Source organism: Mustela nigripes, chromosome 15 (genome assembly GCF_022355385.1).
Source record: "Mustela nigripes isolate SB6536 chromosome 15, MUSNIG.SB6536, whole genome shotgun sequence".
In the NCBI taxonomy this organism is placed as follows: Eukaryota; Metazoa; Chordata; class Mammalia; order Carnivora; family Mustelidae; genus Mustela; species Mustela nigripes.
The window spans coordinates 11,453,064-11,480,003 of NC_081571.1; the positions used below are offsets into that span (position 1 = coordinate 11,453,064).

At 46.7% G+C, this 26,940-nt stretch overlaps 1 protein-coding gene across 3 annotated transcripts in view; it reads left to right on the top strand.

Annotated features, from left to right (window-relative positions):
- MTUS2 (microtubule associated scaffold protein 2) overlaps window positions 1–26,940 on the top strand; it is a 569,391-nt gene that overhangs the window by 532,449 nt on the left and 10,002 nt on the right. For all 3 annotated transcript variants that reach the window (XM_059377684.1, XM_059377685.1, XM_059377686.1), the window contains 5 exons: window positions 8,936–9,150; window positions 16,511–16,616; window positions 22,477–22,550; window positions 25,426–25,524; window positions 26,598–26,717. In XM_059377684.1, coding sequence (XP_059233667.1) covers window positions 8,936–9,150; window positions 16,511–16,616; window positions 22,477–22,550; window positions 25,426–25,524; window positions 26,598–26,717 — 614 coding nt within the window. The remainder of the gene's footprint in view (window positions 1–8,935; window positions 9,151–16,510; window positions 16,617–22,476; window positions 22,551–25,425; window positions 25,525–26,597; window positions 26,718–26,940) is intronic.

Below are 26,940 nucleotides of genomic sequence, written 5' to 3' on the forward strand. Positions count from 1 at the left end.
CTGTTCCTTATGGACCCCGAAACATTCTGGGCTCAGGACCTTTGTACTTGCTGTTTCTTGCACATGAGTCTCCCTGCCTCCAGTCCTCCGTGCACTGCCTCTCTCTTGTCGTTCACAACTAACTGGATGTTGCCTTCCCAGAGAGACCTCCCTGGTCCATCCTGCCTCAGCCTAACCGGCCCTTTCACTGGTCCTTTGTTAGTGTCATCCTTCTTTTACTTCTCTGTAGTTATTAAAAGCTTTAGCTAGCGAAAACATTGCTATTTAAAAGTTTTGTTCACTTACTTCTGACACCCATGACGTATGTCTTATTCACACCATGCCATGGAATGGGGGGCTGCGGGGGGGCTGGCACAGGGCAGGTGCTCAGTAAGTTCAGTCACTGTCTACTAACTGTCGGCCTGCCTGTGGGTGTGACCCTGTCCCACTGGTAGGAACACAGACAGGTAAAGGACTCTCCCTGACTCCTTCTGTCTCTTTTCTGCTCAATAATGGAACTTTCATGTCCTTTTCTCTCTCCTTGACATTTTCATCAAAACGAAGGTCTTACAGAGAAGCTGAGGGTAGGGCTGTGAAGGACACTGTGGCCAGAACTCACGCAGTCTGTTTGCAGACCAACCCTGTTAGCCTTCTGCCTGTCCCTGGGATCCGACAAGTGCAGACAAAGGCATTCGCCACCAGAGGGCATTTTTTCAGGCAGTATGGCTCCCCCTAGTGGGCACTCGTTGGTTACAAAATCACCGCATTAAAAACAAAACAAAACAAAACAAAACAAAAACCCAAATGAAGAACTTCACAGTGTAAAGACGCTCATAAAATTTAACCCCGTATAATTTCCACTCTGGGGGAGTTATCCTAATGGAAAAAGCAAAATAATATATGGGTGACATGGACCATATTTCCAGCAATAAAGGAGTATAAATTGTGGTACATCAACAGAGAATCTAAGGAAGCCGTGAAAATTTTAAGCATCAGGACACTTCCTAAAAGCATTAGGACATTTCTTAATAGAATATTAAGAATTCACACCACGGCAACAGCTATGAAGGGAGCCTGCAATTGAAAATTTCATCTTTTCTATGTAGGGAGATCATGGTTAATTTTTAATTTTTTTCCTTGAAAGTTGTTATGTCTGTTTAATTAACCATCCCCCCTCCCTAAAGAAGCAACTTAATAGTCTCTGTAACTGTGGGATCTCGCTCCATCTGTATGTGACGATGGTGACTCCTTCAGTTTTCTAGGGCTGCACTTAACTAGGTCCCTCTCGCTGGGGGACTTAAACAACAGAAAGCCATTTTCTCACAGTCGTGGAGGCTGGCAGTGCAAGACCCAGGTGTTGGCAGGGTGCTAATTCCTCTGGGGCCTCTCTCCTCTTGGGTTTTATAGAAGGACCCCTTCTGTCACATCATCTTTCTTCCACAGGCATCTGGGTCCTGTAAAGACACCAGTCAGATTAGATTAGAGCCAACCTTAATGCCCTCATTTTAACTTCACTACCTCTGTGAGGATCCTGTCTCCAAACATGGTCACATCCTGAGGTACTGGGGGTTAACAGCTCAGTGTAGGAATTCAGTGACTCTTATAATACTTAGATACTGACATAGGATATACTAGATTCTTACATACTTAATATGTGCTTATTATTTATGTACTTAATATATACTTATTAAGTATATTAGTAAATAATAAGGTTACTATTAATACTTATACTATTATAATACTTATATACTGTACAAATACTTATAAACAAAGTATTGTCTCTCATTATTTATTTATTTATTTTAAAGATTTTATTTATTTATTTATTTATTTGTCAGAGAGAGAGACGGAGCACAAGCAGGGGAAGGGGCAGAGGGAGAAGCAGGCTCCCTGCTGAGCAAGGAGCCCCATGCGAGACTCCTCTGGGATCCTGACCTGAGTCCAAGGCAGTCACTAAGCCCCCCAGGTGGCCCTCCTTTCTTTATTTTTAGGTGATTTTATAATTGTGTCCACTAAAGCCCTTGCTATGATGCAGAAGGCAGTGTAATATCGTTCCGTATACCTTTGTCCTGAGCAGTAGAGCCTGCGTGGTATTTACCTTTATCTTTTTTTTATCTTTGCTACCTCTTTGGCAAACTGATAAAAAGTTGTAATTATTTGAAAGACCATCAGCCATTTGTTTACAGGAAATTGATCTTACTCACTGAATTCTGCTCCTTTCAGTTGATTATGAGCTGTGGTTAACACAGTACTTTTTTTTTTTTTTAAGATTTTATTTATTTATTTATTTGACAGAGGGAGATCACAAGTAGGCAGAGAGGCAGGCAGAGAGAGAGGAAGGGAAGCAGGCTCCCTGCTGAGCAGAGAGCCTGATGCGGGACTCGATTCCAGGACCCTGAGATCATGACCTGAGCTGAAGGCAACGGCTTAACCCACTGAGCCACCCAGGCGCCCCAACACAGTACTTTTTTTTTTTTTTTTTTTTTTACAAATGGTGCCGCAGCAGTTTTCTCTGCCAGTGTCCCAAGGATCCCTACATCTTCATGTGTCCCACTCACCAGCTGATGGGTTGGTATCGTGGTATTATGCATATCTGGGGATGTGCTAAATGCAGCTTTAATAATATTATATAGTCTTATAGTGTATATGCACACATACACACCACCGTATACATTCTTACATACACCGCCCTATGTGTTCGGCTTTAACTGCACCACAGATTCTAATCCTGCTTTTGCTTTTCAAACTCATGCTTGTGAATTACAAGTGTTATATGTTCTTAACCAATCAAAATTATTGTCTCAGCTTCCTAGGTTCTAAGGATGTATTATCATGGTGTGTGTCTCCCACTATAATGTACCAAATGCTTTCACGAGAATAGAAAAAAAGAAAGAATGAACGAAAGTAAGACTCCAGATGTTGTGTAAGGCTATTAAATTAGCCTACCTTAATCTGTCTACAAAATGTCCGAATAGATATATTTTTGAAGATTGACCAGAAGAAAGACATGATGTGACTTTTCTTTCTCTGGGGACTCCCTTATTGGAGCTGTCCTCCTGGGGTCCCAGCTGCTCTTCTATCTAGTGTCTTCTGCAGGCTCAGGGCTTACAACAGGGCGGCATGGGAAAATTAGAGGTGTCCCCTCACTTGTACCTAATAGCAACTGGGAATTTGGGGATTGGAGCTCTATGTGAAAAAAATGATTACTTTGCCACCTTATAGACAGCAAAACAGAGGGTTTCACAGCTCATGATTTACTTAAGGCAACAGTGTAGTTCAGCGACAGCTCTTGGATGAAAACCAATCGTCTCTGACTCCCAGTCCCATGAATCATCCTGCCACTAATATCAATAAAATAACAAGTAAGATAGAAGAGTCTTGTTAGTTCTGACCACTGGATGCCATAACCTTTTCAAACCCTGTCTTCTTCATTATGATAGTAGTTCTTAAAAAAAGGTTTTTTTAAATTTATCTGTCAGAGAGAGGGAGAGCACATAAGCAGGGGGAGTGGCGGGCAGAGGGAGAAGGAGAAGCAGACTCCCCATTGAGCAGAGAGCCCAATGTGGGGCTCGATCCCAGGACCCTGGAATCATGACCTGAGCTGAAAGCAGACCCTTAACTCACTGAGCCACCCAGGTGTCCCAGTTATGATAGTAATTTTTAATTTTTTTTAACTTTTGAAACATAAAGAAATAATAGTTTTTTTAAATTAAATGTATGTTGTTGCAGGTGTTCATTGGACCTGGAGTCCTATAATTAAGCACACAACCCCCTGAATAAGGGAAGTGGAAATAAAGATATATTTCATTCCAAATAGAATTACATCATCACACTGTTTCTGCATCGTACCTTTTTTGTTTAATAATATGTTACAGATATCATAATGACACAAAAAGATTTACCTAATTTTTTTTTGCTGGTTACCTATATCGCTTTATATACAGGATTTGTCCCACATGTATATTGCACTGATCATTTCTATAACTAGCCCAGACTGCTTCCCCAAAGCAAATCCTGCTGCAGTCACCATCTGAGAGCTACTTTGTGCACTTGCAAAATTGTAGGCTTCAAGGGCATCATGTCATTTCTTTCTCCAGGGAACTGATTGGTTTTCATTTGTTTCTTTACCTTTCTACCTGCTTCTTTCCAACTACACAATCTGTAGCGTCAACTTACTGCCTAAATCTCCTAGAATTAACAACACTGATAGGAGTACTATATAATGAATAAATTTTTTCCCATACAAAATAGCACTTACCAAAACCAAAATACATGATTAGCATGTTTTGTTATTTTCATTTGAGCTCTATATACTCGCTCTATCTCTAGTTCAGAGGCAATAAGAATTGAGTTTCTCTCTCCCTCTGCCCTTCCCTCATGTTCCGTCATGTTCCGCAGGTATCGGTGTATGTGTGCGTGTGTGTAAGACAGTGAATTGGTGGGGTTTGCATTTCTGTTTCATTTTGCCAGCATGTATCCTTGTCCTTGTTATACGGATGTTTTCCAATCAGAATATGACCTTTCCTTCCATAAAAAAATCTACATTAATCCTCGGAGGTATTTTCCCTATCATGCCATTTAAAGTGTACAATTCTGTGGTTTTTAGTGTATCTGCAGTTGTGCAACTGTCACCACAATCTGTTTAGAACATTTTCATCACTCCCGCAAAAAACCTGTGCTCTGTAGCTGTCACACCCCAAAGGCTCCCACCCCTCGCATGTCAATGTTGAAAGATGTTCTTGCCCTCGGAAGCGGCTTATCCATCATATTCCCACGAATGGTCCATTAGATTCTACTTTCTCAGATCTTCCCTGTGTTATCAGAATATTTCATCTTTTGTAGCCTTATTGATGAAATATCGTTTCTTGCTTTGGTTTGCATATGCTTAATCAGGAATGGTGCTGACCATCATGACCTTTTGGCCATCTTTGTCACCTGTCTATGCAGTGCTTTGTAGACCTATTTTAAATAAAATCAAACATATTGTCACTACTTTGTCCCCATCCACTGGTGCATGCTATGTGGGGTAGAGACCACAGTGAAGTTAGTCCACCCAAATTACAGGAAAAAGAATGTCCTCCAAGCAGGCCCCGGAATCCAGAAACTGCCCTGAGGCTACCTGTGTGTCCCCAGCCGTCATCTAGTGGTGTCCTTGCTACTTCTGTCAGATGACTCCCATCCTTCCCCAGTGTAGGTACAATTACAGCTCCTCTATTTGCCTCCAAATTAAAATAATTAATATAAATAAATTAAAGATTTATTTATTTATTTTAGAGAGAGAGCACACACAACCTGGGGGAAGGGCGGAGGGAGAGAGAAACTCAAGCGGACTCTGTGCTGAGCACAGAGCCTCATATGAGGCTCAAACTCATAACCCTGAGATCATGACCCAAGTTGAAATCAAGATCCCAACTCTGAACCAATTGAACCACCCAGGCGCCCCTCTGGTTCATTTCGACTTTGTCTCAGTCCATCAACCGCTATATTTTTTCCCAATCACTGTTTTTTAAATGCACATTCTGTGGTCTTTGTTCTGTGCTATTAAAAAAATCTAGTCACCCCAGGAGGCAACTGGGTGGCTCAGTCAGTTAAGTGTCTGCCTTCTGCTCAGGTCCTGATCCCAGAGTCCTGGGGTCAAGTCCTGTGTCAGGCTCACCAGTCATCAGAGAGTCTGTTTCTCCCTCTCCCACTCCCTCTGCCCCTCCCCTCTCTACGCATGCTCTCTGGCTCTCTCTCAAATAAATAAAATCCTTTAAATAATTTTTTTTTAATTTAAAAATAAAATCTAGTCACCCCAGGATAAACCTGTCTTTATATACACACCTCTTACCTGGTCTGTGGATCTTGAGAGCCTATTTATTTATTTATTTATTTGCCAGCTAAATTCCCTGGTGAAACCGCTAATAAATTTCCCTGGCTGGAGGGTCTTTGGGAAAAGCCAGAACTAGGCTAAAGCCAGTGAGCCAGAACTTCTGGGAGCAAGTGTTTCCCCACTGCTACTTCCAGACCAGAGCCCCTTTGGCTGTTAGTTACTGTCAGGTCCTTTTATAGGGACCGTAGCCTCCAGCAATCAGGTGTAAGGGAGAACCCTCAACCTTTTCCACCACGACCTCACTACCAGGCACCAGAAAGCCTCAGACTGAGTCTGTTATTCACACTAGTATTTGTTAGCAGCCCCAGAAATCTGTCCCTTAGGTAAACCTTGCCCAAAAGATTGACTCTCAGTGGAGGTGACAACAATATTAAGGACATCCCTAGTGTATGTAACGCTCCAGATGGATCATTCGTACATTGCTCCTTTATACCATGGATCACTTCTCGTATAACCTTGCAATAATCAGTAATAAGCATTATCTTCCCGACTCACTACACACCCAGTTGAAAAAGAAATTTCATTTTTATTGGTTAACATTCAAATGAGAATGCAATCCCGCTTCTGTGATGCCAAACACGCGTGACCCGAACCTAGGAATGAGGAATCATCAGACACACCAAATCCATAGATGTTCTGGAATAATGGCCTTTAGTCTTTAAAAGTGCCAAGTTCAGAGTGTCTGGCTGGCTCAGTCAGTTAAGCAGCTGCCTTCTGCTCAGGTTATGATCCTGGGGTGCTGGGATCGAGCCCCACATCAGGCTCTCTGCTCAGCGGGAAGCCTGCTTCTCCCTCTGCTGCTCCCCCTATTTGTGTGTTCTCTCTCTCTCTCTCTCTCTTTCAAATAAATAAATACATAAAATCTTTTAAAAAATAAAATAAAATAAAAGTGCCAAGGTCCAGAAAGTCCAGAGCAGACCAAGTGTTGTCCCAGACTGGAGGAGAGTGAGGACACCATGCACCTAAAAGCAACTTGATGATTCAGAACCGGATCCTTTCTCTAGAAACGATATTACTGGGACAATTGGTGAAATCTCAGTGGGCCTGAACATTGGATGGCACTACTGGATCGTGGATCGGGGTCCATGTCCTGATCTTAATGAATACATTGTAGTCATGTGGGAGAATGTCCTTGTTTGCAGGGAATATACACTAAGGAATTCAGGGTTAGTGGGACAACAGGTAGCTCCTTATTCTCAAATCGTTTAGGGGACAAATGTCATGTGTACAATCATTTGTCCTGTACATACAAGTTTTCTCCGTGATTTTTTTGGAAGCGCAAAAATTATTTTTAAAAACCGCAACAGTAACTATAGTAATTGTTTGGAACTTAGGCCAACTTTTGTTGGGGAGGATTATTTTTCACTAACATTTTTCAAAATTGCTGGTACCAGGTAATTTTAAAAGGCAGAGAGTTCTCCAAGTCCATTTGGTTATTGCTTTTAAATTCTCTAAGACGGTACGCTTTCTGATTTCCCGCACCTGGAGGGGACAGCACCCACCGTCCCACCCTGGGCTCCCCCCATTACCTTGGCAGATCCTGCAAACTGCTTCTCCAGACCACGCCTCAGAATCCTCCAGCCGATGCCATGCCGGGACCTGGGACCCTAGGCCAGGTGAAGCAGGAGAGCAGGAAGGCCGCTGGGGTCGGTCTTCGGCTACTGGGCTGGCCTGCTGCTTACACACTGTTCTCATAGGGCAATGGGTCTGCGTGCTGTCCAGCCAATCCACCACTCATCTCATCAGGGGAAGAATGTTTTTAAACATCCCTATGCTGAATAAGAACGTTTTTAGAGCCGAACATGACAAAGGAGCCTTTGAACTAGCTGCCTCTTTAGGGTGGGACTTCTGATCAGGGTGTTTCAAATGCAGTCTCGCTTCCCCTGGGTGTGTGTTCCTGACCACCACCGCCCCCCGCGCGCACGTGCGCGCGTGCACACACACACACAGACACACACACGGTGCAGATCCCATTTAGCTGGCGTTTACACCATTACAAAGTACGTGACCGTGTTTCCCCAGCATGTCGAGCAGAGCGGAGGGCGTTTGTGGAACGTACATGTTGTGTGTGAGCACCTTTCTGTGTGCGTGTGCTGGGTGTGAGCAACTCCAGGTGGCCTAAGCAGAGCAGATAGATGTCAGGCTGTTTTTCTCCTTCTTGAAAACAGTTATCAGTGGAGGCAGCGATCTTGAAAATGGAAGCCGTCACTCCTGCCTGTCGCCTTAGGGAAGCACAAATGCTAAGCAGAGCAGGGGCAGGGTTGGGGCGACTGGGTATGGGCTGTGCCACTGTCCCCATCCCCTGCACAGAAAACACACCACGGCTCTGCCGGGTATCATGCCTACGCCAAGGGGTATTGAGCGGTTGTTCCTTCTGGCGGAGAAGAATGGTGGTTTGTGAAGCTCCACATCCCTGCACTTTCTCTGAGATTGTCCCACCTGGCATTTCAGCCCCAAGGGAACAGCCTTCTGTATCAGCGTGTCCTCCCTCCTCTCTGTCCTCACTTCCCCAGCCCCTCCCCATCCTGTCCCTAGATTCCAGGGACACTCAGGTCCCAAACCTCAATGGACATGAGTCACCATGGACCTTGTGAAAAGTAAATCCTGAGTTCCTGCCCCAGGGACTCTGACCCACTCAGAGCATGCCTAGGAGCGGGCATTTTTAACCAATACCCTGTATCTTGATGGCTGTGGTCTGTGGGCTCTTGGAGACGCCCTGCTGTAGTCCAGGTACACAGGGCTTGCGGTCAGAAAGCCCAAGTTTGCCTTCGCAGCTCTCTCTCCGCACACTTGGGCAAGTCCCATGAGCACCCTGGGGCTCAGGTTCGACCTCAACACCCAGCATCTGTTGTAAGGATCAAATGTGGTAGAGGGCAAAGCGCTTTGCAAACAGTGAAGCTCTCCAGAAGCAGGAGTAAGAGGAGCTCGCCCTGGTTGTCCCCATCCCCTACACAGGGGATGTGCACAGGTTGTGACGGTGACCAGGGTGATCCACCGGTAGGGAGTAAAGACACTTGGGTGTGATGCCTTTGGTCCCGTAACCCATTGTTTAAAAGGGGTTATTCCCCCCCACTCCTCCCCCAGCCTTCCACACAGCCAAGTGCGAGAAACTACAGAAGGAGAAGGAGGACCTGGAGAGGCGGTTCGAGGAGGAGGTGCGGAAGCTGGGCTGGCAGCAGCAGGCGGAGCTGCAGGACCTGGAGGAGCGGCTGCAGCTGCAGTTTGAGGCGGAGATGGTGCGGCTGCAGGAGGAGCACCACGCCCAGCTGCTGCACGTCCGGTGTCAGCACCAGGAGCAGGTCAGTCCGCCTGGGGCTCCGGCTCTGCTGTCGGGACACACGGGTGCAAAGTGGAGGGGAGCCAGCACTGCTTTAGCAAGAAGCCCCACTCCAGGAGGTGAGCTTCTGGAAAGTTCACTCTCCGACCTCTTCCTGCTGTCCCCTCTCTTCTCCCCACAGACACCCTGGCCTCCAGCTCCCTACTTCCCAGGCACACTCCCACTGGGCGCGGCGGGGGGTGGGGGGGGTGGGAGGGTGGGGAGTACTTTTCGCTCTGCCTGGAATGCTCTCAGACATTCCATGACTCCCTTTTTCCCTCTCATCCAGATTGTTCTCCAAAGTCACTTTCTCCATGAGGCTCTTTGTTTCTCGAAACTTACAGCTCCTCCCCCACCACATACGCACTTTTCCTGCCTCCTCCCTACTCTAGCCGCGTATCACTGTTGAACAAACTATGCCTTTGACTCAGGTCCCCTGTTTCTCATCTGTATATTCCACAGAGGGCAGTGATTATCATAAGGAAATGCCCCTAGCACTTGTGATGCGCCAGGGGACTGCTCTTAACTCTCTTCATATACTAACTCACCTAGTCCTCGCAACAGCCCTGCGAGGTGGGTACTGTGATCACCCCCATCTTACTGGTGAGGAGACCGAGACCGAGAGGTTAAATAACCAGCCAGAACTCACAGGGCAGGGCACAGAAAAGTCAGGGTGGAACTCAGTTTGGCTCTGGGGTCCCATGCTGTCCAGCACGAACTTCAAATTCTCGGCTAGGTCTATCGGTGCCTCATGCGCTGTGCCATGCCTGCCCTCAGCTCGCACCTGCTGAATGAGGGATGACTTCCTCTAGTTAACCTCAGCGGGCCAGTCTTGTTGGAGAGGGCAGTGCACCCTGGAGCAACTGGGGAGGGTTCCCGGGGTCATGCCCACCCCCTCAAGCCAGCTCCCCTCCAGGACTGCAGCTCGGGCAGCAAGACATGGGTCCCCTGAGAGCTAGTTCGGCTCCTGCCTCTGCTCTTCCTTCCAAGCCTCCAAGGCTCTGATGCCCTAATGCCCGCTTCTAATAGGTGTGTTAGTTCACGGCGTCTGCCGGCGACATCGCTGAAGTAGACTGGCATTTGTGAAGAGTGCTCTTGTATGCTGGGGCGTGTGCTGAGCGGCCCTTCATTATAGTGAGTGTCCAGGCTGCTCTCCTTGGACACCTTACAGACAGACATCCTGGATGGCCGTCCCCGGAGGCTTGTGAACGCAGAAGGCACAAGTATCATTTCAGAGTAATAATAAGCACTGCTATTGTAATTGGAAATCTCCCACTGGACAGCCCTTTATTCGGTTTCTCAGGTTAGCGATCTCCTTTTCTAGAAGCCTGTGGAAACCAGACACACCTGCCTGCTTGAGGTGCATTAAACCCTGAGCCCAGGAAACAGAGCAGCTGGCAGCTAGGGTTACCCACTGCGGCAAAGATCAGAAACTGAGCCCCAGCATCTTGCCTCCTAAGTTTGCGGAGAAGCGCTCCCCTGAGCAGGTGTTCGCACCTGCTGCTGTCCATAGCCGTCCCGATTTCCTGGCCCCTCGGTACCTCTCAGATGCGTGCAGAGACCAACTTGTTCTGTGCCTCTGTATCCCTGGGCTGTTCGTTCCCCGTTTTACACAGAACGAACGTATTTTCTGCCGTAGCCACTAAAAGATTTTTGATCTGCAGTTAGGGGTTGGTTGAGAAGATGCCAGGAGGCGAGGAGAAGATGCCTAGAGGGAGTCCTCCGAGCAGAGGTCATGTCGGGGTGCTGTGTATGGGAACCACAGAGCTGAAGCCAGAGCTGAGTGGAGCCTGTCCACTGGTGGGGCACTGTGGGGGTGCCTCACGGAGTTTCACTGGGAGATGTGCTCTCACCCGGCCTCTGGGCTGGGCCACAGCAGCCTTGTAGAGATTTAATACTGGGAGGGATTGGAGGGATTGACTTTCCCCTTGAGAATGAGTTACATAAGCCACACATTTAAGATTTACCTTAAGGAAGGCTCTGAGTTCTGTTCTTCTCAATTCTTCATAAGAGCTAGAGATTCATTTATTCATTCATCAGTGCAAAGAATATTTAGCAAATGCGACTGCACTCAAGGCATTATGGCAGGCGACTGGGAGAGATACCAAGATATAGAACGTGTGCACTTGCAGGTTAGGGATCGGGGGCAGTTCTGAGACAAGGACCCAAGGAACCGTAATACTGGGTGAGAATTACAGAGGGCGCATTTAGGAATTTAGATTACTTCCAGCTATAAGAGAGGGGAAAGCTTTATGAGGGAAATAGCTTCTGAAGACTTTCTATGCGGGTAAACCTGACCTATGGAAACCTGTTGGTTTGAGGGTGGGTGAGGAATGGCGATTTAAATCTGTGAATTGTTCTGTTGCTATCCTGACCCTCCCCTTCTTCAGCAGAGAGCACGCAGGCAGTGGAGAGGAAGGTGAAATGCATGTCAGTCCTGCATTCCCAGTTTGCAGACAGAATCAATGCCCGTTGGTCTAGTGCAGGAGAAGCCTCAAGGACATGACCACCATGGAGATTTGGATGGTCTGGGGTGTGAATTGCCCATGTGGGGATTTCCACACCCTGTGGGTCTTCCTTATCAGGGACAGCTACACTTGGCAATGCTAACTCTGCAGGTAGCAGCATGTCTGTGCTCCTGGAGCCTTAAAAACCAAGTTAAACAATCTGGCTTCTCCTTGTGCCCCAGTGCCCCAGGCTGGCAATGGGGAGGCAGTGTCAATTTCAACATGTAGGATTTTAGGGGGCTTTAACCCAACTTAGGAATTCACTGCTAGGGCAGGCTGACCTCTGAGTTCACTGCAGTTTCACTCCGTAGCAGAGATCCAGCCATCTGCTCGCCTGGAGGGGCAAAGACTGTCTGTCTCTGCCTACACCTGAACTTCTGACAAAACGCCCCTCCTCATCTTCACCCCACAGGAGTTAAATCAGAATTGCTGAGGGGGCCTGGCATCATTGGTCTGTAAAAGCAGGGCCCTGTCCTGCAGTCTCTGGTTAGGGGCACGAGCGGGGGGCATGGGGAAAGCCTCTTGGCTTTCCTCGGTGACCTCCAAGATAGAGTAGGACTTTGATTTTAAAAGCAGGAGTAAAAGGTCATTAAAATCAGCTCTCATTTTCTAGTTTGCTTCACATTAATAAAAGATCGCCAAAGCTCTCCTTTCTCAAAGCACATAGAGCACGCAGGACAGATTTTCACAATCAACGCACATGCTTTTCCCTGTGCACCCCAAGCGTCATGGTTTCTCTGTCCAGCTTGCCGCCCTTCCTTCCAGGCTGCCTGCGGCTGTCCCCCATGGATACTTAACCACACAGCCTGGTAGTCAGTGACCAGATTTGTGACCTTTGACCCCAGTGCTTCCTGACCCTTCGTCAGTTTGTCTTATTCCCTGACCTGGCCCTGAAGTCACTCTTCTCCGGGGAGATGCATTATGGATTCTGCTCAATAAAGTCTGAGCAGAGCCTTTTCTTGAGTGGCTGTGCTGGTTCTTCAGAGTTCCCACCAGCCTTCTCTCCAGGACATACTTTCTATCCTTTCCTGGAAAAAAATCACCCTTTTAGACTAGCTGGCAGGCTCAGCCTCCCCACACTTAATCAAGACCAACAGAGGCCACTTTGTCCATCATGTTGCATTACGTCGGTCATGTGCAGTTGGTGTTCAGTGGCCAGCAGCAGAAACCACGCTGTCCCTAATCAAACCAAGTGACGTCCCCGGGGGCCTGCTGTCTTCCAGTACCAGAGCCCCTGCATGCAGTGGGGAGGCAGTGCAGAGAAGATAGGGCCTTCCGGGCAGCGCTGCCCACGTGCTGGGCTGCATGGGGACAGCGACCCCAGGGACGCGATGAAGTCACACTGGGCAGTCTGGCTGGGAGGCTGTACCAGGATAGGAAGGGAAGGAGGGGCTTGTCCTTACCTAGAAAGGAATGTCAAGAGAGCCCTGGGCAGAGTAAACATGGGCCGGCTCCCTCTCTGACCAGCTATGAATGTAGAGTCTGGGGTAGGCACAGATGGGAGTTGAATGTGGTTTGGGTTTAATGAGTGAAACTGAGACTTTCTCATTCTAAAGGTCTTTTCGAGGTGAATTGCCAAAGCGTCAGACAACTGTATTTTGCAAATGGCCCCACAGCTGCAGTCTTACCCATCTGAGGGTGGTTTTTCCAACCTTTTGCTCTGCTGTAATTCAGCCCTGCTGAGCCACGCAAGCAGCTGGGGGAGTGTAGCCAGCTTCAGGGAACAGCTGCCTCAAGGAAGACCCGCCAGGGCTCTTCCAAGGGCGCCTCGATAGCCTCTTCTGTGGCACAGCCCACAGCTCCCTCTGCCTGCTAGAGAGAGGAGGGTGGCCCAGGTATGGTTCAAGGGACCCCTACCCAGGGTTCTAGATGGAAAAGAAGGATGCTTCACCCAGCGTAAGTCTGCTAATTTAGTGCCTTTAGCCTCTGACTGGGTGATCTGTGTGCCCAAAATGACCTTGTATTCCCCTTGGTTCAACTTGTCTGAATCTCCTCACTTGCCTTCAAAAGGTTTCCAGTCTTCTCAGGCTGAGAGACCTTACTGGCCGCTTCGGAGGGGGAACTGTGCTCCAGAAAGAAGCCAGGAGCCATGGGAACTGTGGGGATTAATACCATGACGAGAAAGGGCATGCCAAGAGTGGACAGCCCCTTCTTTTCTCTATGCCTTAAAAACCATAAAGATGTATAGAACTTACTGAAATTACTAAATACTGAAGAGTAAGGATTATTGTGCCCAAATTTTGGCTTATTGGCTCCCTTCGAAACTGGGAGTACCTTTGAAATGGTACTGGGCCTTCCATTCCTTGCATATGCCCTTTCCGAGTTAGAGACTTAGTATTTCATTCATAAAAGCACCTCCGAGAGGCCGTAACAGAGAGCTCGTGCCCTTCACGTATTGGGGGCAGTATTTTATCACCAGTAAGTCAAAGACCCTCCTTCAAACAAACCAGAAGGGCATGTGTTTAGCCACAAACATAACGTAGAATTGCCAGTCAAGGCATATTCAGCTCCGAGGGCACACGGGACTTTTCTGGAACCTAGCCTTTGCATTCATCTGTCTTTCCTGAAACCAACCATGGCAATTTATATAAGAGCCTAATAAATTAGAACCATACCAAGGATGGATGAAAGATGTTTCTTTATTCCAAACTGGGTAACGTAACTCCAAATAATGTGGAGTTACTTGTTTCTACAGTGTCCTATGGGCTTAACTGACATCAGTAATAAAGCAGAAAGAAAAGATATTCCATCTTTTTCATTTTTTTAAATCAGTGATTTATTTTTCCAGGAGACTAAAAGGCTCGGGACAAAGATGCTATGAAAACCTCATATAAACAGGAATTGGACAATTAAGTACTGTGGTAATCAGCCTTTCTGCCGAGTACATTCATAGCTCTGAGCCTCAAGTAAAAGATTGTTTAATCAAGAGTGACCGGCAAATAAAAGCAAATCATTGCATACCATGTCCGTCTGCATATGATTGGGCAGCTTTCCTCACACGGTAGAGTTCATTGTTGGTTTTGCCAGTGAAAAGTTCTCATTTTCCATAGGAAAGAGAAGTCCGACAAATTCTCCTATGCAATTACACTATCCAGAATGGGAATCCTTCCCATTTTAAAATAAAAATACTCTGATGCATCCACTTCCCGAGTGGGCATTCTTTTTTTTTTTTTTTTAAAGATTTTTATTTATTTATTTGATAGACAGAGAGAGATCACAAGTAGGCAGAGAGGCAGGCAGAGAGAGAGGGGGAAGCAGGCTCCCTGCTGAGCAGAGAGCCCGATGTGGGGCTTGATGTGGGGCTTGATCCCAGGACCCTGAGATCATGACCTGAGCCGAAGGCAGAGGCTTACACCACTGAGCCACCCAGGCACCCCCCGAGTGGGTATTCTTTATTGGGGAGTGCCCTTCCTCCCTTCGAGTCAAAGGTCAGCCCCAGAAAAAGGAAGGACTCTAAGAGATGGCTGGCTATTACCTGCCAGAAGCAATGTGTTCTCACCTGTCCGTCCAAGAGCGTCAGGCCCTGGGCCCTTTTTTTGGTTCAGTGTTTCTCAAATGCCAGACTTTGATACACTGGTAGGCCGTGAAATACATTTCATGACTTGCAACCGGCATTTTGAAAAAAAAGTGAGATAGAAATTTTAAGACCAGGTGATTTCAAGGAGGAAGGGAACCGGCTGTATCGTGGAACTTTGGTTTTGTGCGTGTGCCCATGCACAGTGCAAGGTACGGTGGTGTTTTATAACAATGGTTCACTGACAAAATTTTGGGAAAATGCTGTTCTGGTTTGCTACTGTGGGGCGGCGGGGGGGTGGTGTTGAAATTACTCCTTAAAGTCAGCCATTGGAGGGTAAAGCAACAGTCACAACAATAACAAAAACAGTAAACACACTGGGGGTGGGGCGGTTTGCAGAGATCAGGAGGGGTCAAAATAAAAATCCTGGAGCAGCCACACTGCCTGTGATTACATTCTAGAAATGTGCCTTCAGCCAGAGAAACAAGTGTAGTTCCACATTGCCAGGGCAGGGGGTAGAGGGAGTCCAAATTGCGATCTGGAGGGTAAGGTTACGGGGAGCAGGGGCGCTGAGCACACACAGATCTGCCGGCCAGTCCTGGCGCTGGGGAGAGCATCCTGAAGCTCCGGTGAGGGTCTTGCTAGGGTAGGCTACAACAACGGTGTGTTTGAGAGAGTTTCCCCAGCGGGGTCAGACAGACCTAGGCAGGATGGCCAGCTCTGCCTATTACAAGCTCTTGGCAAAACATTTCAAACCCCTCTAAGCCTCGGTCTCCTTGTCTATAAAATGGGCATAAAAATACCTACTTCGTGATGTCACTGTGAGAGTTAAGCGCAGGAACCAATGCAGGTTCCCTCCATTTGTCTTGTCCACCTGCCACTGGGTAACAGAGAGCCAACCATCCAGCAGAAGGCCCTCTTCTTTTCCTTATCTGCCATTTTCTCCATGATGGATTCGGTAGAAGGAATGGGAGTGGGAAGGGGGTGGGCCAGAAGCTAGGCCTTGGGCAGTGAAGAGCTGGCTCAGGCAGCTGTCCCCTACTGGGAGCTGCCAGCCTCCTACAGACAGCTGGGCTGAAGCGGTGACTTCCCTGTGACCGCCCCCTGACTTAGGGGGCTACCACATCATCACCAAATCCTGGCTCCCCTGCCTTGGTGCAAGACCAAGATGGATGTGATCTCAGCGAAATGGCTTGTCCTCGACGTTTTGGTCACAGATCGCTCTACTAGTTGAATACCAACTGCGTTCTCCAAGCAGCGAGGACACTCCTGCCACCCATTCCTCCATCTCTGTGTGTAACTATAGCTGTGTTCTCCTCCAGGTAGAAGATCTCACGGCCAGCCATGAGGCTGCTCTCCTAGAGATGGAAAATAACCACACGGTAGCCATTGCGATCCTACAGGATGACCACCACCACAAAGTCCAAGGTAGCTACCAGCCTCGATGTGGGCAGCCTTTTGTGGTGGGCTGTGCAAGCCAAGATGTTGCTGCCCCCCTTCCTCTCTTGCTCCTCTTCCCGTTTCCCCTTCCTCTCCATCCTGGTGTGTCTTTTGTGTTGCTTCTTATGGAAGGAAGAGATGAAAAATCCAGCATCCATCCAGGTAACTATTCCTTTCCTCAGAAGCATTTACTGTCAAACTTGCCCGGATATGAGAACCCCAAGGAGCTGTGCCAGGGGACGGACACCAGCCTGGGTTCCACCTGGGAATCCCTTGTAGCTGCTGTGGGCTTCCTGAGATCATTCTAATGTGTTTCAAAGCTGGAGAACCACTCTTTCAAAGTAGGCCTGGAAATCCTGTGTTTTACCTTGTTTGTGGCCTTTTAAAACAAAATGGCGACCCCGGGATGGGTGGGCTTTTTCCACACTTGTGGTGTGTTCAGAGCCACAGCAGAGTCCAGCTGGATCTAGGTCTCCATACCTCATACTCGGACACCACATTCCCCGTGGAGTTCCAAATCTTTCTTTTTATACTTTTTGTAACTTTGAATGATCTTTCAATATGTAGAGGTTTTTTGTGGGTCATGACAACAGTAACAACATCTACCATGTCTTACTAAGATTATTACTTTGTGAAAGAAGCTTTTTTACACCTTTGACATGCATTTCCATTAGTATATATAATTTATTTTTCAATTTCTCTCCCCACCTCATCTTTTTCCCTAGTTAACTGGTTGTTAAAGCATATTAAAAGCAATGAAATTCAATAAATAGATTAATGATTTTTAAGAGTTTGAAAGTTAACATAGAGGTTTTTTTTTAAGTTGTATTTATTTATTTTAGAGAGAGAGAGAGCATGAGGGGAAGGGACAGAGGGAGAGGGAGAGAGGATCTCAAGCAGACTCCACGCTAAGCACGGAACCTGATGCAGGGATTTATCTCATAACTCTGAGATCACAACCTGAGCCAAAACAAAAGTCAGATGCTTAACCAACTGCGCTACCCCGGTGGCCCAACATCAAATTTTTCTTTTTTAATTTTTAATTTTTTATAAACAAATAATATATTTTTATCCCCAGGGGTACAGGTCTATGAATTGCCAGGTTTACACACTTAACCGCACTCACCATAGCACATACCCTCCCCAATGTCCATAACCCCACCCCCCTCTCCCAACCCCCCGCCCCCCAGCAACCCTCAGTTTGTTTTGTGAGATTAAGAGTCACTTATGGTTTGTCTCCCTCCCAATCCCATCTTGTTTCATTTATTCTTCTCCTACCTCCTTAACCCCCCATGTTGCATCTCCACTTCTTCATATCAGGGAGATCATATGATAGATGTCTTTCTCCGATGGACTTATTTCACTAAGCATGATACCCTCTAGTTCCATCCACGTCATTGTAAATGATGGCTGCATAGTATTCCATTGTGTATATATACCACCTCTTCTTTATCCATTCATCTGTTGATGGACATCTAGGTTCTTTCCATAGTTTGGCTATTGTAGACACTGCTTCTATAAACATTCAAGTGTATGTGCTCCTTCAGATCACTACGTTTGTATCTTTAGGGTAAATACCCAGTAGTGCAATTGCTGGGTCATAGGGTAGTTCTATTTTCAACATTTTGAGGAACCTCCATGCTGTTTTCCAGAGTGGTTGCACCAGCTTGCATTCCCACCAACAGTGTAGGAGGGTTCCCCTTTCTCTGCATCCTCGCCAGCATCTGTCATTTCCTGACTTGTTAATTTGAGCCATTCTGACTGGTGTGAGGTGATATCTCATTGTGGTTTTGATTTGTATTTCCCTGATGCCAAGTGATATGGAGAACTTTTTCATGTGTCTGTTGGCCATCTGGATGTCTTCTTTGCAGAAATGTCTGTTCATGTCTTCTGCCCATTTCTTGATTGGATTATTTGTTCTTTGGGTGTTGAGTTTGCTAAGTTCTTTATAGATTTTGGACACTAGCCCTTTATCTGATATGTCGTTTGCAAATATCTTCTGTGAGTTGTCTTTTGGTTTTGTTAACTGTTTCCTTTGCTGTGCAAAAGCTTTTGATCTTGATGAAATCCCAATAGTTCATCTTTGCCCTTGCTCCCTTGTCTTTGGCAATGTTCCTAGGAAGATGTTGCTGCGGCTGAGGTCGAAGAGGTTGCTGACTGTGTTCTCCTCAAGGATTTTGATGTATTCCTTTCTCACATTGAGGTCCTTCATCCATTTTGAGTCTATTTTCGTGTGTGGTGTAAGGAAATGGTCCAATTTCATTTCTCTGCATGTGGCTGTCCAATTTTCCCAAAACCAACACCATTTATTGAAGAGGCTGTCTTTTTTCCATTGGACATTCTTTCCTGCTTTGTCAAAGATTGGTTGACCATAGAGTTGAGGGTCTATTTCTGGGCCCTATATTCTGTTCCATTGATCTATGTGTCTGTTTTTGTGCCAGTACCATGCTGTCTTGATGATGACAGTTTTGTAATAGAGCTTGAAGTCCGGAATTGTGATGCCACCAACTTTGGCTTTCTTTTTCAATATTCCTTTGGCTATTTGAGGTCTTTTCTGGTTCCATATAAATTTTAGGATTATTTGTTCCATTTCTTTGAAAAAAAATGGTTGGTATTTTGATAGGAATTACATTAAATGTGTATATTGCTTTAGGTATCATAGACATTTTCACAATATTTGTTCTTCCAGTCCAGGAGCATGCAACATTTTTCCATTTCTTTGTGTCTTCCTCAATTTCTTTCATGAGTACTTTATAGTTTTCTGAGTATAGATTCTTAGCCTCTTTGGTTAGGTTTATTCCTAGGTATCTTATAGTTTTGGGTGCAATTGTAAATGGGATTGACTCCTTGATTTCTCTTTCTTCTGTCTTGTTGTTGGTGTAGAGAAATGCAACGGATTTCTTCTGTGCATTGATTTTATATCCTGACAGTTTACTGAATTCCTGTACAAGTTCTAGCAGTTTTGGAGTGGAGTCTTTTGGGTCTTCCACATATACTATCATATCATCTGCTAAGAGTGATAGTTTGACCTCTTCTTTGCCAATTTGGATGCCTTTAATTTCCTTTTGTTGTCTGATTGCTGAGGCTAGGACTTCTAGTACTATGTTGAATAGCAGTGGTGATAATGGACATCCCTGCCATGTTCCTGACCTTAGCGGAAAACAGTTTTTCTCCATTGAGAATGATATTTGCAGTGGGTTTTTCATAGATGGCTTTGATAATATTGAGGTATGTGCCCTATCCCTACACTTTGAAGAGTTTTGATCAGGAAGGGATGCTGTACTTTGTCAAATGCTTTTTCAGCATCTATTGAGAGTATCATATGGTTCTTCTTTCTTTTATTAATGTGTTGTATCACATTGATTTGTGGCCAACATCAGATTTTTTTTTTTGAAGATTTTATTTATTTATTTATTTGGCAGAGAGATCACAAGTAGGCAGAGAGAGAGAGAGGGAAGTAGGCTCCCTGCTGAGCAGAGAGCCAGATGCGGAACTCGATCCCAGGACCCTGAGATCATGACCTGAGCTGAAGGCAGTGGCTTAACCCACTGAGCCACCCAGGCGCCCCCAACATCAGATTTTTTAAAATTTATTTTTTAAATGTTCTTTGAAAACCACAAAGCCCACTGTGCGACAATCAGTACTCATGTTTTGCTTCCCTCAAGCACCAGCCCTACCATCTCTGGGATTTATTTGTACATGAACAAGTCCAGGCTGGGGGCACACCTGGGTGGCTCAGTGGGTTAAGGCCTCTCTGCCTTTGGCTCAGGTCATGATCCCAGTGTCCTGGGATCGAGCCCCACATCGGGCTGTCTGCTCCACGGAGAGCCTGCTTCCTCCTCTCTCTCTCTCTGCCTGCCTCTCTGCCTACTTGTGATCTCTGTCTGTCAAATAAATAAGAAATCTTAAAAAAAAAAAAAATAAGTCCAGGCTGGAGGCAAGGAAGAGTACTTCCCTGAGAACTACTTAAATGTATTACCTGTGTCCTGAGAGCATGTCTCCCACTTAAAGTACCAATCCCCACTCTTGGCTGTACATTGGAACTACCTGGGGATTTTTTTTTAATACTGATGTGTAAATCCCATTTCAGAGATTCTAATTTAATTGCTTTGGGGTGCAGGCTAGGCATCAGGATTTTTAAAATCACCCAAGATGATTCTAACATCCAGCCAAATTTGAGAACCATTGTCTTTGAGCACAGTATTAAGCATGGGACAAAATATAATGACCATAAAATAATGAAATTTATTATAGATACTAGTGATGGTTTATACCATCTCCAGAGTAGGTACTAGCTTTTATCTTGTGTTTTGGGGATCATCTGAAAGTGTTCTAAAATCCATCACTGCACTGTAGGAAAATGGTCTCTGGAAAGGGAATATGAATGGAAATAGTGCAATGAACCGCAGTGCTTGCTGCCTTTTCTTCTGTATTTTCATAAAAATAGACCTGGTAGAGTTTTCTGGTGAATGAAATCTCACTTAGGTACCACATCCAAGTCATTTCAATGTCAAGGGAACATAGGCATATTTAATGATAGATAAGAAGTTCATTACTATGATCAGGGCGATGCTTTCGATGACTATTAAAACTAATCATGTAGACAGAGCTACGTGGACCAGAAGCCTACATGGTTTTATGTCAGTGAAATCAGCACAAACTTTTTTTTTTCCCCAAATGTAAATTTCAGCTATAAACAACTGGATTTCTTAGAGACTTTTGCCATCCTTACTTAAAAGATTTGGGTCAGTGGAAACCACAAAGTCTTTCCTAATTGCAGCTCATGCCAGCCAGAATCATAATTGCTGGCCTCCAGTGCTCTCCTGTTCTAAGCATGTGATCCTGGCTGATTAATGGGACCTTTCCTCCATGCAGTTATGAGATGAAAACAAATTGCTTGTGTAGCTAGAATGAGATACACCTCACCCAGCTAATAAGATTTTTTCCATCTGGAGGAAAATAGAATCCACTCACTAATAACTCTTATATGACATCTCTTTCTGCCTAACTTGCAAATTATTACTGGAATGACAATTTTCACAGCATAGAATTGTTCCCAACTCTCCAAGAGGAAGCAGTTCAATTAGTCCTTCCTTCTGTCCGAGTGTCTTAATATCAATTCTTTGCTCAAGCAAATCTTTGAGATCTGTTGTTTCCAAAGTGTGGCTCAGAGGCCACCAAGGTGCCCTTGCAGATGCAGCCCTGGCCCCCTTCACACAGCTATTCCCCAGCAAGCCCAGGCTGGCAGCATGGCCGCTCACAACAACACGCTCCCTGGAAGGCCACCTTCTTCAGCCCCAGATTGCTGCATCATGGTGGAAAGGGGAGTGATTTAACATTGGTGACCCAGCTGTTCTACCTGAGGAAAACTTGGAGAATGACAAGTATCGTGGAGATAGATACAGATAGATACGGAGTGGTGGTAGAGCAGGTTGAAAGAACGGGTGTGTATGTGCTTGTGAGCGCGATTGTGGCTTTTTTTTTTTTTTTTTAGAGGGAGTGGGAAAGAGGTGGAGGGAGAGAGAGAATTTTAAGCAGGCTCCACGCTCAGCGTAAAACCCAATGTGGGTCTCGATCTCATGATCTTGAGATGATGACCTGAGAGGAAATCAAGAATTGGATGCTTAACCTGCTGAGCCACCAAGGTGCCCCTTGTGTTCTGTCTGCTTCCCTCCCTCATTTCTTTCTTCTTTCCCTTCTTTTCCTTCTTTGTCCTAGTCTTTGCATTTGATTTCCAAGTATGGAGCTATCGGCCAGTGTCCCTTATATACCTACATCCTAAGTCTGGCAGAGTCTTGTTTGATCCTTTTCAAAAGACCAACTTGACTCTCTGATCTCTTCTCTCCAGAACTGATGTCTACCCACGAGCTTGAAAAGAAAGAATTGGAAGAAAATTTTGAAAAGCTGCGGCTGTCCTTACAGGTTAATATTCATTCTCTTAACTCTGATATCTAGATAAATGCCGACATTGACCCAGCATCTGCTGGGTACTGGATTCCATACTAAGCGCTGGAATATAGAGGTAAATGGGACAGACTCCCTGCTCTTTGAGAAGCTACTGTCTGCTCAGACAGCTGTGACCTGAACAGTGACAGACAACACGAAAGGTAACACAGACCTACACCCCATGAATGATACCATTAGTGAGCACACAGGAGTTCCAAGACACTGCTCCCCACTTGCCATGCTCAGAGGGGCACCTGAGCTGTGTCCAAACGAAAGGGAGGACTTGAGGAGGAGAACATTCCAGGCAGGGGGAATAAAGGGGTCATTCATAGCATATGTTCTGGGAATTACAAAAGGGGCTTTAATCACCTGGAGGTGGGTGAGATGAAAAGAACCTTCTTTGCCTTCCACTGTCCACCTGCAGAAAATGTGGGTCTCAGAGGCCAGGGAGCTGCCTGGCTTCCTTCTGACCTCTACGGGGAGAATGACTGCTCTCCCCAGTCACGTGCTTCTCCCTCCTTCCTTCTGGGGACCCAGGCCACCCCCACCCATAGGACGGAGCCGCGTGGGAAGCAAGGGCAAGGTCTGTGGCCTGGCTTCCATTCCCAACTAAGGTTGCCTCAATTATAACAAGATTATTTGTTAATTATTAGGAGCACTCACATCTGGAAATTATGGAAGGTGATGACTAAAACTGTAAGACAAAGGTAGGAATTTTGCTTCTTTGAGGGTATACTTTCCCTTGGCAACGTTCATTGCACAGAGCCTGCTCTCCAAGAAAAGAACCCAGGATTGTGGAGCTAACCAGCGTCACAGCTACTGAATGTACTATATGCAGAAGTTTAAAAATGGGCAACCACCTGCTGTGAGCCCACCCCCCCCCCCAATCCCCTACCTCTTCATCCATCCGTCCGCTGATGCTTCTGCCCGTACAGTCCTCACATGGCTCAGCTGCAGCATCTAACCCCAAACTGCCTTCGTGTGCCCCACATCCCATACCATCAGATGCACTCCTTGCCAGGACATAAACCAGGACCACATCGTGATGTAACAAACCCCTCCAGTCCCAAAACCAAAAGAAGTGAGGGTTTTCTATCACATGTGAGTCTTCACTCTGCCACTAACATTAAATTGTCATGAACTGTACACAGTTTGGTTGTAATGCTCAATGGGCAGAATTCATCTGGGTTGTTTGGTACAGAGAGGATGAGATTGTTGAAGCCAAACTTTCTGGGCTCCTGGTGCTTAGGGCAACAGGTCTGGGGATAAGCGATGTAAGCTTTGAGTTTAAATGCCCAGTGTACCTCCTCTTAGTAGCTTTGAAATCATGGACAGTCACATAAGCTCTGTAAACCTTGCTTTACTCATCTGTAAAATGGGGGCGATAACAGTACATTCCTCAAGGTGTGAGCAGATTAAGGGAAGTAACGGATGTAAAGTGCAGAGCATTAGGTTGGCTCACAGTAGATGTTAGTAAGGAGCTGCTGTCACTGTCATAATAGTTTCAGCACTGTTACATTTACTGCTGTTACTGTCACGCCACTGGTTAATTCCTGAGTGGCCCTTGCTATGCTGGGTCACCAGCTGGGCCTTTCTGCCTCTCCACTGGACTCAAAGGAGCCACCCCAAGCTGAAAAACAGTCTCTTCTGCCTGATTGCTGGAGGGCACCATTGTGTGCCTGTGGATCTATTTTGAGTCCTGGTGAATAAGGCAGAAAAAACACAGTTTGACATTTTAGATCCATCCCCAGGGGGCGTTGGCCAGATGCGTCTTTCATTGTTTTGACAGTGTGGACAAGTTTGGTGTGGGAGCTGGGTAGTGGTACAGCTGTGTGTCGTCCCGTTCTAGAAGATGACCGCACCGCCCAGTGACTGTGCCAGACCCCAGCCGGGGTTGCACTGGGCTGGGATCTACATTCCCCAGCTCCCATGTGTGTGTGCAGACCACCCATGACAACTCTGTCACCCTAATGCACCAGACTTTGTGTTTAATGACACTGTGGGGGCTTTTCTTTTTCTTAAAAATGAAATCAGAAATAACTGGAAACAAACAAACAAACAAACAAAGGAAATAAAGAAAGAAGGAAAAGAAAAAAAGAGGAAAAAGCACCTGCCAAAGATGGTTTGCAGAACAGGGTCCTCTGGGGAGATAGAGAAAGCAGGCAAGCCAGGGCTTCCTCCAGGACGGGGTTTTTATGTGGGATTACATAATTTACAATGCCTTGCTCTTAAAATGAGGGAGATGAGGCCGTTTCTGTTGTCAGAAGAGTTCCTGGGGAGACCCTAAGTCCCTTCATTTTAATGTCACAGAAACGGTGCCGTGGGGTGGAGAACTTTGGGATACTCTGTGCAATCGAGGCACCATCTAGCATTGCGAGAAAGCCCACTGCCTGGCATCCTTTGCTGGCAGCAGTGATCAGGCGTTGCTGGGGTTGCAGGGGAGGCTGAGGGCAGTTGCACCTGGCCCAGCAGCCAGGGCAGGAAATGGTTCCTCCTCCGAATCACCATCATCTCAGCCTGCACACAGAGAGCTGCCTCATGGCTGGTGTGTTGCCTCCCTTCAACAAGCTGCCGATTTGGAGAGGAAGGGCAGCACACTCATGTTGGGAGGCACCTTGAAGTCGAGACACCTGCTCTGAGTTCTCCCACACCCCAGGGTCAGGACGCTTCATGCGCAGTCTCAATGCCATGTGACGCCCTCTTGGTGACGCCCGTGGGACAGGTGATCCAAGCAGCCTCTGATCTCTTGACCCCTCAGAGAGTGCACCAGGCCGGGTAGCCCTTCCCTCATAGCTGCCCAGGCCACTGTGTCTGCGGCGGACTAAGCTGGGCTTCTTGTCATTCCCTGCAGGACCAGGTAGACACACTGACCTTCCAGAGCCAGTCTCTGCGGGACCGAGCCAGACGCTTTGAGGAGGCTCTGAGGAAGAACACTGAAGAACAGCTGGAGGTAGTCATGCTCCCCAGGCCTCTTGGCTCCCAGGGGGGCTTCACCCCGGGAGTCCCCTCAGCAATCTTCCCTGGAACGGACCTCTGTGTGGATCTGTGGCCGGAGTGACAGCCGGCCAGAAGAGGTCCCTGTCAGTACCCTGTCTGTGTCTCTTCTGACACAGAAGACAGACAGCTGTGGGTTTCTCCAATGACATGTTATCTCTGCCAGATGGCACACTGCTCCCCAGCTACTGTCCCAGAGCTCCTGGGAGCTCTGCACCCCAGCTGGGACCCCCCCTTCCACTCCATTCTCCCCCAGCTTTGGTTGCACTGGTACAGGGGACACCACTCACACCTGCCTTAGTGGGGGGAGTGGAGTGGTTTCCGGAAAAGCTGGCAAAACTCCCTCCCACTGATGGAGGGTTGCCAGATAAAATATGTGACACCCAGTTAAACTTGAATTATAAAGAGGTGAATTTTTTTAGTATAAGTATATCCCATGTAATATTTATACTTTAAAAAAAAAAAGGTGGTTTGTTGGGAACTCTTGACTCAATGTCCTATATTTTGTTGTTGTCGTTCTTGTCATTATACCCAGCAACTTCACTGTAGCATTTCTTTTTCTAAAGTGCCTTTTCTGCTTTTTCAACTACTTTGCTCCTTTCCCCTACAAGGATGCCCCACCCCCACTCTGCGTGGGCCCAGGGGAGACCTGCAAATCACAACTTGTCTGGTGAATCAAGCAGTCTGGGTCCATGTTAAAAGCTAGTGATGAATTTAGACTTTTGACCCCAAGGGTTCCCATTGGGGGATGGGCTGGTAACATCCAGCCCTCCCAGAATCCAGACTTTTTGGTGGATGATAGCTTTACCTCTCTCATTCCCCAGGGAGCTGGATTTCTCCTAGCATCTCCAGTGGGAAACCAGTGAGCATCTTTATCAGGGAAGGCTGTGAGTGGGCTCACATTCACACTCCAGTGCCTCCCGGGAAGCTTGCTACAAAAGGCTAGATTTTGCTGAATTCATGGCACTGGGGAATACTGGGCTTTTGCTGGGCCCCCTGGTAAATAGCTCTTGCTCTCCGCTGTTGTAGATCGCATTGGCTCCCTATCAGCACTTGGAAGAAGACATGAAGAGTCTGAAGCAGGTATTAGAGATGAAGAATCAGCAAATACACCAGCAGGAAAAGAAGATTATTGAGCTGGAAAAACTGGTGAGTCAGCCTGCCTCCTTGGGAGAGCCCCAGTAACCTGAGTGGTATGCCATGTGGGCCTCACAGACGTCCTCACTCACTGTCTGCAGAGGCTGGGCCCTTCCCTGTCCATCCCTGACACCTGAGCAGAAAATGCCATGGCCAAGTCTCAAGAACCTTCTTAGGAAGGGAGGAATTCTGATAAGGAATCCGAGGTGGCCTTGTACTGCACAACGGGGCAGGC